General features: G+C 38.4%; 1 protein-coding gene across 4 annotated transcripts; it reads left to right on the forward strand.

Moving 5' to 3' along the window:
* The first annotated feature begins 1280 nt into the window (after window positions 1-1280).
* On the forward strand, window positions 1281-14834 carry LOC139983377 (heparan sulfate glucosamine 3-O-sulfotransferase 6-like). 4 transcript variants are annotated; one of them, XM_071996894.1, is made up of 2 exons: window positions 1281-1552; window positions 10559-14834. In XM_071996894.1, exon 2 carries the CDS (start codon window positions 10628-10630, stop codon window positions 12056-12058), a length of 1431 nt encoding a protein of 476 aa, XP_071852995.1. In that variant the 5' UTR covers window positions 1281-1552; window positions 10559-10627; the 3' UTR covers window positions 12059-14834. The 4 variants fall into 4 exon arrangements, with proteins under 4 accessions (XP_071852995.1, XP_071852998.1, XP_071852997.1 ...); XM_071996897.1 differs by lacking the exon at window positions 1281-1552 and adding an exon at window positions 2264-2512; XM_071996896.1 differs by lacking the exon at window positions 1281-1552 and adding an exon at window positions 2903-3089.
* The last annotated feature ends 1263 nt before the right edge of the window (window positions 14835-16097 follow it).

Raw genomic sequence — 16097 nt, forward strand, 5'->3', positions numbered from 1 at the left:
CGGACTTCTGTGACACAAGATCCGGGGGGTTCGATTCCTACCTTCGCTTAATGAGTCCCAAAAGGACGAAACCGGACGTAAAGTGGAATTTTTCTGGTGTTTTATTCTTTATTTATATATATATATATATATATATGTATATATATATATATATGTATATATATATATATATATATATATATATATATATTTTTATATATATATATATATAATATATATATATATATATATATATATATATATATATATATATATATATATATATATATATATATATATATATATATATATCTCCACCTCTCTCTCTCTCTCTCTCTCTATATATATATATATATATGTGCGTGTGTGTGTACGTGTGGGGGAAACGTTTCAATGGGATCACTACTCACTCCGGTTAAAATTCGGTAACGGTGAATAATTCTGCGGGTTGAGAGTTAACACAGGAAATGTCATGAAAAAAAGAAAACTATATCGGTATTGCAGTGAGAAACAGTAGTTTTTGTGAGCATCTTATCCTGAGTAAGTATTAGCTGGACATATAGGCCTACATGCACAGCAAGCCTTACTTAGCTGTTGTTGGCCATAGCAGTTGAGGAACGCTTGAAGTGGGCTATAATTATGGACAAAACAACAACACTGTAAGTTATAATTTTGTCATTTTGTTTCTTTATATATATATATATATCTATATATATATATATATATATATATATATATATCTATATATATATATATATATATATATATATATATATATATATATATATATATATATATTTATTTATATATATATATCTTACCGTTTGTGATCACAATTTTATAATCACCTACTCACTGCCATGGAACGTTCCAATATTTTTTTCAGTGTAGGGAGCAAAATAAGATGAAAGCTCGTGAACAGAGGAGGATCATATAATTGTTACTATATTGATTTGTCTAAAAACGAAATCCGCTCTGAAGTTGAGAAGAGATTTTGTAACACCCTGAACTTCGAACCCCTGAAGTATAGTTCTATTCTTTACCAATCTGATACATAGTATGCAAGATTGATGATCGCGGGCTTACCAAGAATATACTCAAAAGCAGTTACGCGTGTTACACGCAACTTAAATAGACGTCACAGATCATAAGGTAACATTTTAGTGCCTAATTAATTGGATGTTCAAAGATTTCTCAACTCTTCATGGCAGCAGACGTAGCGATTTACGCCAAGTTGGATACCCTATATGAGAAACCATAGAGGTCAAACTTTCGGCAGGATCGAGTTCGATAGCAAAACAAATATGACTTAATTAGACTTTGGATTCTATAGTTAAGAAATGTTTAACATTGGTATATATACCATATGCGTGACTATACCTGCATGTGTATCTTCGCGGTAGCCTATAGCTATGTCTAATTTCTATGCTATATTTGACAAGTAGGCTACACACAAAGTTGAGATAGGCCTATAGTTGAAGGTATTATTAGTTTCAACTGTATTATCCAGTGACAAGACTTATAGGCGCTTTCATGGAGCACGTCACACGGAAGACACCGATCCATGGTATTGGTACGTCATTTCTGAGCGTCACATAATTGAAATTATTGGATTTGCCTTACGCTTCATATGTCTATGGTTCCAATCTGCTTGTAAAATTACACAACTGTGCATTAATGGACTAACTTTAGTTTGCTACTCAGCCTAGGGTTAGACTAGCCAGTCACCTATGTCTAGCTAGTCTCGGTCAATTAGTCCTGTCCTACGATCGTTATACAAATAGCTTAGTCAGTCAAACTCAAATTAATTTATTCTTAACTAATTTAGGCAACTGAAGTTCCATTAAATTTAAAAATGGAGAGGTCTTAGCTTATTGATGAGAATCAGTATATAACAAATCATATATCGCCAGCTTACTGTACTAGGCTATATATATATATATAGCTTAGAACTAACACTGATACAAGCAATCAGTACCCATCTGCCACATATAGGCATAGCCTAGTCCAGTTAGTAAATAACGTTTTGCTATTTATCATTAAACCTTTATAAAGACCTAACTTTAGGATAGGTCTTAAATCAACTATATAGTAAACGTAAACACATATTTGGATAGCGTCTATGGCTGCCTATAAATATAGTATGACCATTCTCCAACAATATCAAGAGAACCCGGAACGGCCGGACTTTGTATCACAGACCGATGTCCGCATATATAGTTTCTGTATTGTAGGGAAAAATCACTGGCGGGATTAGGCCTACATGTTTCAATGCAATAAAATATACTCACTTCGGTTAATATTCAGTAACGGTGATTAATAATTTTGCGGGTTGAGAGTTTACAGAGGAAATGTTATGAAACCGGTATTGCAGTGAGAAACAGTATATTTTTGTCTTATAGTAACTTATCCAGTAAGTACAAGCAGGCTACATACAAAGTAAGCATATGTTTGGCCTATACCTAGCTGTTGTCGCCGTAGCGGTTACGGATCGCTTGAAGTGGGTTAGAATGATGGACAAAACAACAAAACTGTAAGTTAATTTTGTCATAGGCCTATTGTATTTGTTCCGGGTATAACCTCATAAGTAATTTCGACAACTGTTATATTTATCATTTAAAACCTGAGACATAATATGTTATAATAACAATCTACAATGAACGATATGTTTTATCATAAATTTATGCAGAAAGAATCAGATGCCGCCTATACATACATAGTAGGCCTAACCTAATTTCTACGCTTTTTCGACAAGTGCAAACAAAATTTACATTCATTACAGTGTTATTACAGTTCGAACAGTGATAAGACTTATGCGCTTTCATGAAGCACGTCACACGACCCTCCATGGTCGATACGTCTACTTGATTGAAATCAGTGGTCCTGCCTTACGCTTTATATGTCTATGGTTCCAATCTGCTTGTGAAATAACACAACTGTGTCAATGGCCTAACGTACGTTAGTTTGCTACTCACCCGTGTGAAACATTGAAGCCTGCGCACTTTAATAATATTAGCTAGATAGGCTTACCGGGACATACTTATGCTAAATAAGGCATCAGCCGTCGCCAGTTCCAAGGAAAGTTTGGGACTAATGTTGTGAAGCCGTACGTGCGTTAAGTTTTATTTCTCTATCGTATGTTGCGAATTAATGTAGGCACCAGTCTAGGCCTTAATTGGGCCTTAATCAAAGAACTTTAAATTGCCTTAATCTATGTTAGTCCTAGCCCATGATACGATAGGATACGTTAGGCTTAGCGTTAGGCCGTAAAATTACTACTATAGTATGGTATGAAGTAGCCATTGCCGCGACAGTTAGTCCAAACTTTGTTGTGTCCTATACACACGGTTTAGCCAATTGGCTTGACTGGTATTAAAGACTAGTTTAGGCCAGACAATAACCAGGTTTTATGCCTAATAGTAACAGTATAACGCAGCACACGTACGTGATACTTAATATGTCTAACTCTAAGTCAGTCCTTAGCTATAGGCTAGGCAGGCTAGGCCTAGTTGCTTTAAGTTTAAGTAACTTTATACTATAGCTCGCCGAATAGTTATGCGTGGCATAGGCCTATTCGTTCCGAATTCTAATATTAGTAACAGCCAGGTGTCTGCCGCAAAGTACTGTAGCAAATTATCGTTATGATTGGAGCTTATATTTAGCCTAAGGGTTAGTCTAACCTGGCTAGGCTCGGCCAGGCTTGCCCCAAGTTCGTTATACATGCTTCAAACTCAAAGAAATTTATGATACTAATTTATGTAAATTAAGCTCCGTTAAACTTAGAAGATGGGTAGGTCGTGGCGTATTGATGAGAATTAGTTATCACATAATTGATTTCGTCAGCTTTCTCATATTAGGCATAGGCCTAGGCCTATGTACTAACAGTAACAGTAACACTGATAGCAATCCGTACACTTCTGTCATATAGGCCTAGCCTAGTCCAGTTAGTAAATAACGTTTGGCTATTTATCATTATAACTATTAAAGGCCTAACTTTAGGATAAATCTCAAGTCAACTAGTAAAAGCAAACAATTATTTGATAGCCTATATACCTGCCTATAATGAGCATTTACTTTAGTTCCAGTATTATCAACATATCCCACAATATCATGCGATTTTGTCTAGACCCAACGTAAACTTGACCAAAATTGAAATAAACTTTATGTGTGCTACTTTATTTTATACACTATATCCGACTGAGACAGCTGTTTAAGACCTACACTAGGCACACATAGCTCTAGATTATTTATTAATTTATCATCAGAGTGGAAAGAAACGCTATTTGTAATATTTTTTTTACTGCTCATAACAATGGCAGCCAGCTTACAAGCAAACATGATAGTTTATCAGTAACATTGCTTAAAAAGTTAAAGACAGCCCTACAAGTCTCACGTATGGACGGTATTCATAAAATACATGTTAGTATATAGCAGACGATTCTGCTAAAATGGTTACACATACCACTTCACATGGTCTTCATGTCTCCCACAATCATCTCTATCTGAGAGAGAAACAATTGTGAAACTAGTATGCACGGAATCATTAAACGTGCTTCCTATGCGGTATAGCATAGTATGCGCTATGAATAAATGAACGAAACAGCAATAATGTATGTTTTTACGTATACACATTGGTATCAATGTCCAAAATGACTTTTTAACTTGTCGTGTTCAGGACAACTCGTCCACAAACCCGTCCCAATACAGCATATGCCAGAACATTCTATCATGTTCAAAGAGGTCACTCGGCCGCGCGCCTATCGATATGTTTTGACATGACAAAAGTGTATATTGCATGTCAGCTATAGTTTGCCATGACTTGACCCGTTATGTCAAGTGACGTCACATATATACACTCTGTAATGGTGTGTTACACCAAATCAAACAATTGAGCTACACTTAAAGATTTCTTCAAGATACCTTATTGCCACAATCCTTATATAACACATATATACTATTGCTGTTGGAATGAATACTTATTTGTTTCTTACCCGAGTAGCTGTTCTGATTAATTTTCATTGTGATTAGGCCTAGTACGTATTATTTGTTCTTCAGAATATTCAACTTTGAACTGTGATTAGTTTAGTGCCGATAACGCTGGTGTGATATCAGATGATAACGAAGATGATAATTATGAGCGAAAATCGGATGGGAATCTCTAATGCTAAAAAACACCGTGATTATAGTTAGGTCAAGGCTGTGATTGTTTAAGCGATACACTTATATACGTTGACTGAAGATTATTATAATCATATCATATTTCGGACATAAAATGGATTTTTGCTGGTCGAAATCTGCAATGTGAGGAGGTGTTTTTAAAAAATTGAAAGCCGAAAGAAAATTAAGCTCTAAAGGCTATTCAGGTAAATTTGAATAAGATACGGACACGTACGAAGTCTTCCAGCTTAGTAAACGACCGTACGCTAATTAGACAATCTAATCGGCTCGAAATATGTTGCAATAATGTGACGTCATGTCATTGACCAAAAAACATTCTATTGATAGAAAGACGTGTCGTAGTACTTGTCAACATGTCTGGATATGTATGATATATATGTATGTATGGATATGTATGGATATACATGTCGAAATAACGTCATACTGCAAGTCCAGAACATGCTATTTGTCGAGGACTCTACATGGGCGTACAAGTTACTATAATACGGGATAGACAATAAACAAGGCACACATTATGCTTCTGTAAGGTTTGAGGACACTATTGCTATAGGACAGTATAGTTTTCATCTTTCGATTTAGAGTACACATGTAGTCAGCTTGTGTTGTGTTCCTCTATAAGTGTATCAATGAAATCATTAGACTTACCAACACGTCCATATATAGCAGTGGTTCTCATAGTGGTCCCTGCCCTCCTGGGGGCGTTGGGAAGTCTCACGGGGAGTAGGGGGGGGGGCATTGGCACTGGGGGTCCCTGACATTACGACACAACACTGCAGCGATTTATGGCACAATTAGGCATCCAGGGGGCTTGTGAACCCCCAAAAATAAATATTGTTGAGAGAAAATTCATCATCTTGTATAGGGAATATAGGCTATTTTTCAATTCCTTTATGCATATCTTCGGACAGTCTGATTGCTCGCTTGAGCGGTCGACTATGAACGGTAGGTCGAGGGGAGGGGGTAGGGGGAGGGGGAATTTGGGACAGTTCAAGATGGTCGTCAAAAAAAGGTTGAGAACCACTGATATAGAGTGCTAGGTAAATTTGTCAAAACTTGCCTGATTATTTCAAACTGCTACATTTTTCCGATCCCCGGGTGTAAATATGAACTTCTAATTAAGGTACTATGCAGAAATCGACGTATTTGGATTTGATTAGAACTTCTGTTATGATATACACACAGTGATATAACCTCTATTATTGTAATCAACCCGCTTCTGTACACTTTGAGTAGGAATAAAGTGTACCGGGTCATTCATAAACAACGTCACCACATATACTACTAGGATGAGTCTATACAGAATGATCTTACTTTCAATACGCTTCCGAGGGCTACAAACATCGGTCCTTATCTAAATCTACCTACCGTCACATTTTCCAAAACCTTCGCTTCAGCCAACACCATAAATATGTTCACTGTTTGGTTTAGTTTGGAAAACGCGTCCTTCGTGATGTTTGGTCCGAGGCTACGATCGGTTCTTATGATACCCTCACTTTTTCCCAAAAACTTCGCCACCTGGCATGTGTGACCACTCAATGAAAAATCAATTAAAAAAACAACAACAACGAAGCAAAGTATAACGCTTCTTATAAGTCTTTCTAATGATACTGGCATGTACTATAATCACACTCTTAGTTTCAACTGGCGCTAAACGCTGCAGTGGAAGTGATCATAGCACAAGTGCATGAATTCATACAGCGGTCTAGTTTTAGACTCATCAAAAGAGATTCACTTATTTTACCATTAATTCCTCTAATACAACACTTTTATATTGAAATTTCAATTTGAGGATACATATCCTCAAATTGATATTTATAAAACGATATTTTCCAATATTTTCCGGTATTTTCCTTTTAGGTTGTTATTGCGATACGGTCAGTGGTCATCCCGGGCCGCATATTATCAATGAGACAGATTTGCGTTTTTTCGCACTGACTAAACCACTCACTTAATTCACATGATATCTACAAGGTATAGCGTTTACGACGAAAGTGTCACTCTCGTTGTAAAGACAACTCGTTGCAATTCACAAAATAATAAAAAAGTTTGGTGAGGAATAGCCCGATGTTTCATGATTGATTTTTTTTAACGATTTTTTTTTTGGTTAGTTTAATCACTCGCTACATGAAATACTCACAAAGCTTTACAAATTCGTTTTCAAAAGTCAGAGAAAGGTATTCCTATACTATACAGTGGTTATGATTCGGTATGCGTTTCATTAAAAAACATACACAAAAAGGCAATGGTCGACATCGTACAGTGGCGTAGGAAGGTACTTTTGAGTGGGGGGGGGGGGGGGCTGAAGACTGATGGCCGGCCTGGGGGAGGGGTCTAAGGGGAGGGGGTGTCCCCCTCCCCTTTGGAATTTTTTTGCATTTCCAGGTGGCCTCAGATGCAATTTGGTGCAATATAGCACACTTCAACACCCACTCCATTTTGTAAAGAATTTTGCATTTTCACCGCGTCTTAGATGCAATTTGGTGCTTCAAATGAGATTTTTTTCTCATTTGGAAATGAAAAAGGGGTTTTCTGACTTGCGGAGCGGGGGGGGGGGGGCGGAACGATACTTCCGCCCCCATATTTTTCACTGGGGGGGGGGGCTGGCGCCCCCCAGCCCCCCGGTTCCTACGCCCTTGACATCGTATGTTGTATACGTCGCTAATAGGTAAACAATCAATTATGATTTGTGTTTTGCTCATTCATAAACACTCTGTAGTATGAAGACCATGATCATCTTCATGCAGATAATTTAACACACGACTTGATGATTTCAGAAGAGCTGCATCCCCCCCCCCCCCCCCCACCCCAGTAGTACTGTCTGTGGTGATGGCAGATATAGCAGTTTTTCATTACATTGTGGAAAAATTAATACGAGTTGGATAAACGTCGGTACAGACAATTACTTATGTGATGACGGGCTTATGATATCGAAATTAATTCGACCTTGATAACGTAATAAAAAAAAGTACGGACCCGCCGTACTTTTGTTGTTTTTTGATACATGTTCAACATGACTGCAATGGTTCACCTATATCCACACAATACATCATGTAAATACCATTCGGCTAAGTACAATTTGAGAACATCGGCGTCGTCAAGGGGTGCCCTGGGGGTGGGGCACGTGCCACCCACCCAAAATCGTGCCCCTTCCAGGTGCCTCCCAGATGCGACTTGTAATGTAGTGTTAAAAAAAATCCCAAACAAAACTTTATCTGCCTCAATTAAAAAGCATACATATCGGACAGACTAAGCCCGAAAAGTCTTGAACATAAAGTTACTACAAGTTGCAAAATATAGCACCAGATTGCATCTAAGGACCCTTAATTAATCAAAAACACCCCTCCCCTTTAACCCCACAGGACCGCATTCGCAAATAAACATTGTGCGCCCTAATTAAGTGATGTGCCTCCCGTGCCCCCAACATTGAAATGTCTAGCGACGCCACTGGTTCAGATTTAATGTAGCCCGAAACGCAACAACACAAATGGACTGTCACGGTCTCGGATGAGCCACAACGTCACAAGTGACTCAATCGCTATACTTCATCGTATAACGGATTGCCCTTGGAAAAAAGTCGTCGTCGGGTGGTAAACGAGACCTGCGTCCTGCTGAACATATACACCACCGTTATATGTATTATGCATGAGATAAACATGTACCAACTTGGAAGTTACATGATGAGGGAGAAACCCTCACATATTAGCCAACACTCATACAAGCAACGCTAAAAGCTATAAAAAAATCTAATACAATGCTTCCTAATATACGTCATACAATACGCCATAACAATGCTTACTAATATACGTCCTAAAATACGTCCTAACAATGCTTACTAATATACGTCCTACAATACGTCCTAACAATGCTTCGTAATATAAGTCCTAACAATGCTTACTAATGCACGCCCTACAATGCGTCTTAACATTGCTTCCTCATATACGTCCTACAATGCGTCCTAGCAATACTCACTAATATACGTCCTACAATACGTCCTAACAATGCTTCCTAACATACGTCCTAACAATGCTTATATACGTCCTACAATACGTCCCAACAATGCTTCCTCATATACGTCCTAATAATGCTTCCTAATATACGTCCTACAACACGTCCTCACAATGCTTCCTAATATACGTCCTAACAATGCTTTTTAATATACGTCATACAATACGTCCTGACAATGCTTCCTAATATACGTCCTACAATACGTCTTAACAATGCTTCTAATATACGTCCTCAATTGCTTCCTAATATACGTCCTACAATACGTCCTAACAATGCTTCCTCATATACGTCCTACAATACGTCTTAACAATGCTTCCTAATATACGTCCTAAAATGCTTCCTCGTATGCGTCCTACAATACGTTCTAACAATGCTTCCTCATTCACGTCCTCAGTCGACATTTACCGCCATCACTTACCCTCCTCATTGACCCATCTAGCAAAAGTTAGGAGCGGTGCATACTACCGTATAATATAGCCTACTACTGGTATAGATTTATGTTTAACGTTAGACTCGATCCCACGTTGTCTGACGTTGTTGCACTTTAACCCCGAAAAGCGTCAAAACGAGTTATTCTCATCACTTGTCATCAAAGAGAGATAGAGAAGGAGAAGAAAAAAGCAAGAGTGATGTAACGAGTCGCTTTATTTGCAGGACGAGTGTAGTCAATATGGTCTAGTTGAGACATTGACTCAAGTCACAGTATGTGAGTCGGGTCATGAATGTTTACAACACTGTAAAAGAGTATAGTCCAGGGGCTAGTCACTAAAGCAGTTTGCTCAATTACGGTTACAAATAGTGCAAAAGTACTTTCGTATAGACATATTTGTATTTTAAAGAGGTATATCAATAAAAGTGAAATAATTTCAAATGTTTGTCTCTCGGACCATGTTTCCTTAAATATAGGCCTATCACTATTAGACATGTTTAATTCAAAGAAGTAAAAAAAAAAAAACCATTAATAATGTTATTTTTTTCATTACTTAATTAATTAATAAACTGGGACTATAACCTCGGGTAGACAGTCAATTTGGGAGAAGAGGAAATGTTGAATTAAGATTAATTTATTTTCATATTCGTAATGTACGTAAGGAAAACGAAGACGTTAAAACAGGGTACAATGACATAATTGTCCCCCAGACCAAAGCTTTCTTTCAACGCCAATTTTTAAGCACGAAATAATGATTTAAAAAAAAACTACGGTATCCGTCACTTCATACACAAATTTATATGTATAGCACCAGTATATCTATATTGTAACACGATTCGCAATGGTAATGAACTCGCTGGTAGTAATCCCTCAAAATATCTGAATATGATAGTCCATTGACAGTGTTAAATATTGCATGCCCCCCGTATTACATATTTATTTTCCCCCTTTTCTTCCTTCTTACAGGACATTCACTCGGCAGACAACACACGTTGCATAGAATTGATAGGATCCTAACAACAGACATTTCCAAATATGAAGAGAGGCAGGCATTTTATGTATGGACTCATTTTTGGTTTAGCCATAGGGTTATTGATAAGTAATATCTATATTGTCTCATTTTCCAAAAATCGAACTTGGAGTGAACGATTACGTAGTGTTTTTTGTTGCTCATCAAATAATGATGATGAAGAATCGCCAACACTAGCGGAATCAAATCAACTTAACGTCCTTGCAAATAGTTCAAAGGAAAATGTTAAGTTTCGAGACAAATTACTTAGTAAAATCATAAACGAAACTAATTCGTCCAGCCATGAAACCAAAGAAGGACACTCGTTAGAATTGTCTCGAGTGAAACTGCTGGAAACTCGCGAAAATTGCATCAGTCCGAAAAATTCTAAGAAAGCTCATACAAAAACGAGTAAGCACAGAGACAGATATCTTGGTCAAACACCACCCCTGAAGGATATCGATAAAATTCTCCAATATACGTTCAATCGTTTGCCGATCGATAAGGCTCGTGCGTTTTGTGAGAAACTATCCAGACTAGAAGACGAACGGAAACTTAACTTTCAAGATCTGAGTCCTCGCGATAAATGGCCTTTAGCCAAGAATATATTCTCATCATTTGGCTATACGCAGAAGTTACCGAACCTGTTAGGGATTGGTGTGAAAAAGAGCGGAACAAACGCTTTCGAACATTTCATCAAGCAACATCCTCTGATTAAAGTGCCAGTCGATGCGAAGGAACTCCACTATTTTGACCAGCATTACAATCGTGGTATCAAGTATTACAAAGCCAGCCTACCGATTTGTAATGCGACAGAAATAAGCTTCGAAAAGACACCGAAATATTTTGTAACGGATACAGCTCCTACTAACATTGCGAAGGACATCTCACCAGATACAAAGTTTATACTCTGCGTACGTGATCCCGTGGAACGCGCTCTGTCGGATTGGAGACACGAAAAAATAGTCCAACTCCGAAAGAAAAGGCGATACAAATGTATGGGATGTACCTCCAAGTCAGAAGGAGTTGCGTTCGTCCAAGCTGTCTTGACCAAAACAGGCTCCGTCGATGCTAAGAATGTCATTGTTGACACGAGTAATTATGCCCGCCATTTTGAGAAGTGGTTAAAGGTCTTCTCAAGGGATCAGTTCCTTATTGTTAAGGAGGAGGAAATATCGAGGACTCCATTCAAGGTGATTCGCGAAGCGGAAGAATTTTTAGATGTCCCTGGATTCTTTCGAGAAGATATGTTCGTCTTTGAAAACGACAAGAAACGGTATTGTTTCAAGTCCACGAGACGGGAGATAAATAGCAGTTGTCCACCGATCAACTCACCATCGGTTCCCAAACCAGAGATATCTGGGGAGGTCGTGCAGAAATTGAGAGACTTTTATCGTCCACACAACAGACGATTTGAAGAATTGACTGGCATGAATTTTAGCTGGAGTAATTTATAAACATTTATGCTAATGACTTTACTCTGTATAATTTACTGACTGCTCCTGATATTGCAGTGAGAGTATATCGTTTGTTCTGAGTTTACGAAAAAACTGATCGCAAGTGAGGATAGGATCATCTTTCAATAGAAATTCAAAAACCGTTAGTAGAACAAACTTGCCTGTAGATTAAGTAGGCCTAGTATCAGGCATGAGCTTTTTCCGCGAATTCGCGGAATATCCGCGATTTCTTTTCTACATCCGAGATTAACACCTCTCAATTTCCATGAATTTCTAACAACCGCGTTGTATCATGTGATCCGTCGTTCGCATGTGTTCCATTACCTATTATGGATATCCAACTTGCAGGGGGATAAAAACTAGTATCCTAACACACTGTAGTATACGCAAACTGGAGCCTATACTGCAATTTTTGCAAAGTTACTTGATTTTTTTTTAACCCAGGCTCATCCCTGTAGTATCTCTGCCCGATGGCGCCCTTCTCGTCACCATGGATGTATCGGCATTGTACACCAATATATACCACGTGACGAATAAATCACGTGTTGCGATAACATCTAAGAGGCCTATAACAATGTCTTACACACAGAGATTGCCAAACTGATCAGATTTATCTTGAGACGCAATAATTTCACGTTTAGTAATCAAAACTACTTCCGCATTAAAGGTAATGCTATCGGCACGAGAATGGCGCCATCTTAGCTAACATATTCATGCATTTCTTAGAACAGGTTTTTTTTAGCTGCCTTTCCCCAGACACCCCTTTTCTATACGTAGAGTTATATTGATGATTTTTTTTGGTTATGATATGGGAGCATGGTGCGTACTCTCTACTGGATGCTCTCTTTGACCATGTTAATATATTTCACGACTCGATTAAGTTAAATATTGATCACTCAGCTAGGCAAATCTGTTTTCTTGACGTACTGGTCATGATCCAAGAAGGAGCTATTGAAACCTCTGTCTACTCCAAACCCACGGATAAGCTTAGCCTAACTATTTGTATTTTAACAGTTTTCATCACCTGCACGCTAAGTGATCTATAGCTGGTAGTCAGCTAATTAGATATAAACGTAACTGTTGTAGGCAAAGTCTTTGTGTGGATAAAGCGACAGAACTTCTTGATCTTCTCAAAGGGGGGTAACCATACAAACTTCTCATTCGTTACTTCAATAAGGTCCTCTCCATGCCTAGATCCCAACTCCTGACCTACCGCGTCAAATCGACCACTGACCGCATTCCTCTTGTTACCAATTCAAAATTTCTTACTCCTCCAAAATGTTCAGCAATCCTGGAACATTCTTACATCAGATCCCACAATTGGCAATCTCTTTGACCCCTCCCGCCCCCTCCGTGATAGCTTACAAGCAGCCTCGCAACCTAAAGTCGATCGTCGTCCGCACCTCTTTACCCCCCCCCCCCCACAAGGTACGACCCCCTCTGGAAACAAAACGTGTAACAAGTCTAGCTGTTTGGTCTGTGAGCATATCGACACGTCATCCAACATCATCCACAATGCCACGGGCACAATTTTGAAATCAGGAAAGTTCAACTGCGATACCAAAAACGTAGGTTATTTACTTTATTGAACCCTGTATCCTTTTGCCACTTACATTGGGTAAACCGGCACAAAGTTTAGACTTCGATTTAACAACCACAAACACAGCATACGTAATAGCAGCCCCGGCAGCGATTTTTTCCCCAAACTGGTTTGCAAGTGTGCGTAAATAGTCGTTCATGATTGGTCGGAAAAGTTACGTCATCACCATAGACACCTTCACTTCGAGGTTCTGCATCCATTTGTTGCAACGAAGATATACCCGTTCAAAATTACCCATAGCTTTTCGTACATATATTTAGATATGTTTGGAATTGGTTTAGACATATTTAGCACACTAGTATTGTATGATCTACTTTGATCGAAGTTTTCTGTGAAGGCATTAATCAATAACATCGCACAGTGAAAGTTTCGTACAGGGTACATCACACATGCGCCGTAGGCCTATATGTATTATAACTCTGTACACAGTGCAGTGACGGAAATATATCATACTATACACTATACTGTTTTGCGTATATTCACTCAAGACTCGTGAACTCGCGTTGTGAAGCTGCTTTTAGTGTAGGCCAACCCATTCCACGAAAAGAATTCTGATTTCAATAGAACGGCTCACGAATCGTGGATAACGTAAACACGAACCAAATGGAATGCAGCGTATGTATCATAAGTGAGGTCAACATGTAATCCAAGCATTAAAATCTGAACACAGTGCAGTGACGGAATATATCACACTATACACTATACTGTTTTGCGTATATTCACTCAAGACTCGTGAACTCGCCTCGTGAAGTTGCTTTTAGTGTAGGCCTACCCATTCCACGAAACGAAATCTGATTTCAATAGAACGGCTCACGAATCGTGGATAACGTAAACACGAACCAAATGGAATGTACAGCGTATGTATCATAAGTGAGGTCAACATGTAATCCAAGCAGTAAAAGTAAAGTTAGGGCGTTTGAAGGGAAGCCCCTTAACTAGACTCAATCAAGTGTCAGTGTGTAACTCAGTATATGTCTTCGAACTTCCAAGCGATGGTTATTATTTATGCTTACGTCACGAGCAATCTGATTGGCTGAAAACTCCGTAATTTCAAACCTGTTTGGGAAAAAAAAATCGCGCCCCGGCATCCCCAAATGCATAGCTGAATACTTCAATCTCCCGAACCATTGCTCAGTCCATCTTAAATGCAGCATTTTATATGGTTTGATCCCCCCCCCCCCCAAAAAAAATGCGAGAATCCCAGCCGAGGTATAGGGTCTAAGTTTTTCTTTCACTTCATTATTACAACTTATGAAAGGCGGTTTGCCCGAAATATTTTGCATCTTTTCTGTAAACATTCCAATTGGCATGAACTTATCCGTTTTTTCAATTTTTACTATTCTTGTATCTTCATTTTGCCAACACACGCCCATCGTAATGTCATCCTATATATACCGTATATATATATATATATATATATATATATATATATATATTATAATAATTTCTAATATTTGTTATATATAAATATTTATATTAATATGATACTAAATATTTATTGATATTAATTTGAAGAATGATACAGTGTTTTTTAATAAGATGGGAAGCACTATGCGTACCGGTAGCAGTCTCATAGACACCCTCACTCCCCAGCCTACGAGGGATTGCAACCTTCAGTGATCATTTTGGTATGCGCGCTCGTCATGCCCAAAATGCGTTTTCGGTTATGTGACCTTTGACACCTACACCCTGTCAGTCACATAGGAATACCCAATATATATATATATATATATATATATATATATATATATATATATATATATATATATATATATATATGTATATATATGTATATATATATTCCACGCCTACAGTGGAATTACAACCTTCCTTACCGGTTTCGAACCTCTGGACAATACAATCAGCGTCCATAGCCTAGTTTGTTAGGGTGTCTGCATATAAAGCGAGAGGCCCGGGCTCGAATCCCTGTGGAGGCTGGAAGTTTTTTCACTGTTCCAGGGGCGTATCCAGGGGGGGGGCAACAGGCGCGCGCCCCCCCTATTGGCCGTCACCAAAAAAAAAAAAGTTTAGCAAAAAAAATTAAAAAAATTGATGACGACCTTTATGTGAGATGTCGGTGATCGCTCAACCCCCCCCCCCCCTCCCGTATGCTTTATTTTTTGTTTGCCAAAAAAAGATTCTGGCGAAGTTCGGCGGCATAATAGTTTTAGAAACATAGATGGTAATTGTGTTTGTATTATCACTAGTATAAACACTAAGTGACATGCCAGCCATACTAAATTGTGCATTTTGTGTCCATATTTACTGGAAATGTTGCATATTATTAAGGTCGAAAAATGGATCACATATGGCCATGGGCGGCGATCCTGGGGAGGAAGGGGGGATACATCCCCCCATGAAAATGGGTGGAGGGGATGTAATACACCATATCCCCCCACCAAATGCCAGGGAAAAGAATATTTTCATGCCTACATTTAT

The sequence above is a fragment of the Apostichopus japonicus genome, chromosome 16 (genome assembly GCF_037975245.1).
Source record: "Apostichopus japonicus isolate 1M-3 chromosome 16, ASM3797524v1, whole genome shotgun sequence".
NCBI classification, from domain to species: domain Eukaryota; kingdom Metazoa; phylum Echinodermata; class Holothuroidea; order Aspidochirotida; family Stichopodidae; genus Apostichopus; species Apostichopus japonicus.

What these genes read in the sequence shown, in the direction of transcription:
- LOC139983377 (XM_071996894.1), top strand. Translation starts at nt 10,628, where the DNA reads ATGAAGAGAGGCAGGCATTTTATGTATGGACTCATTTTTGGTTTAGCC.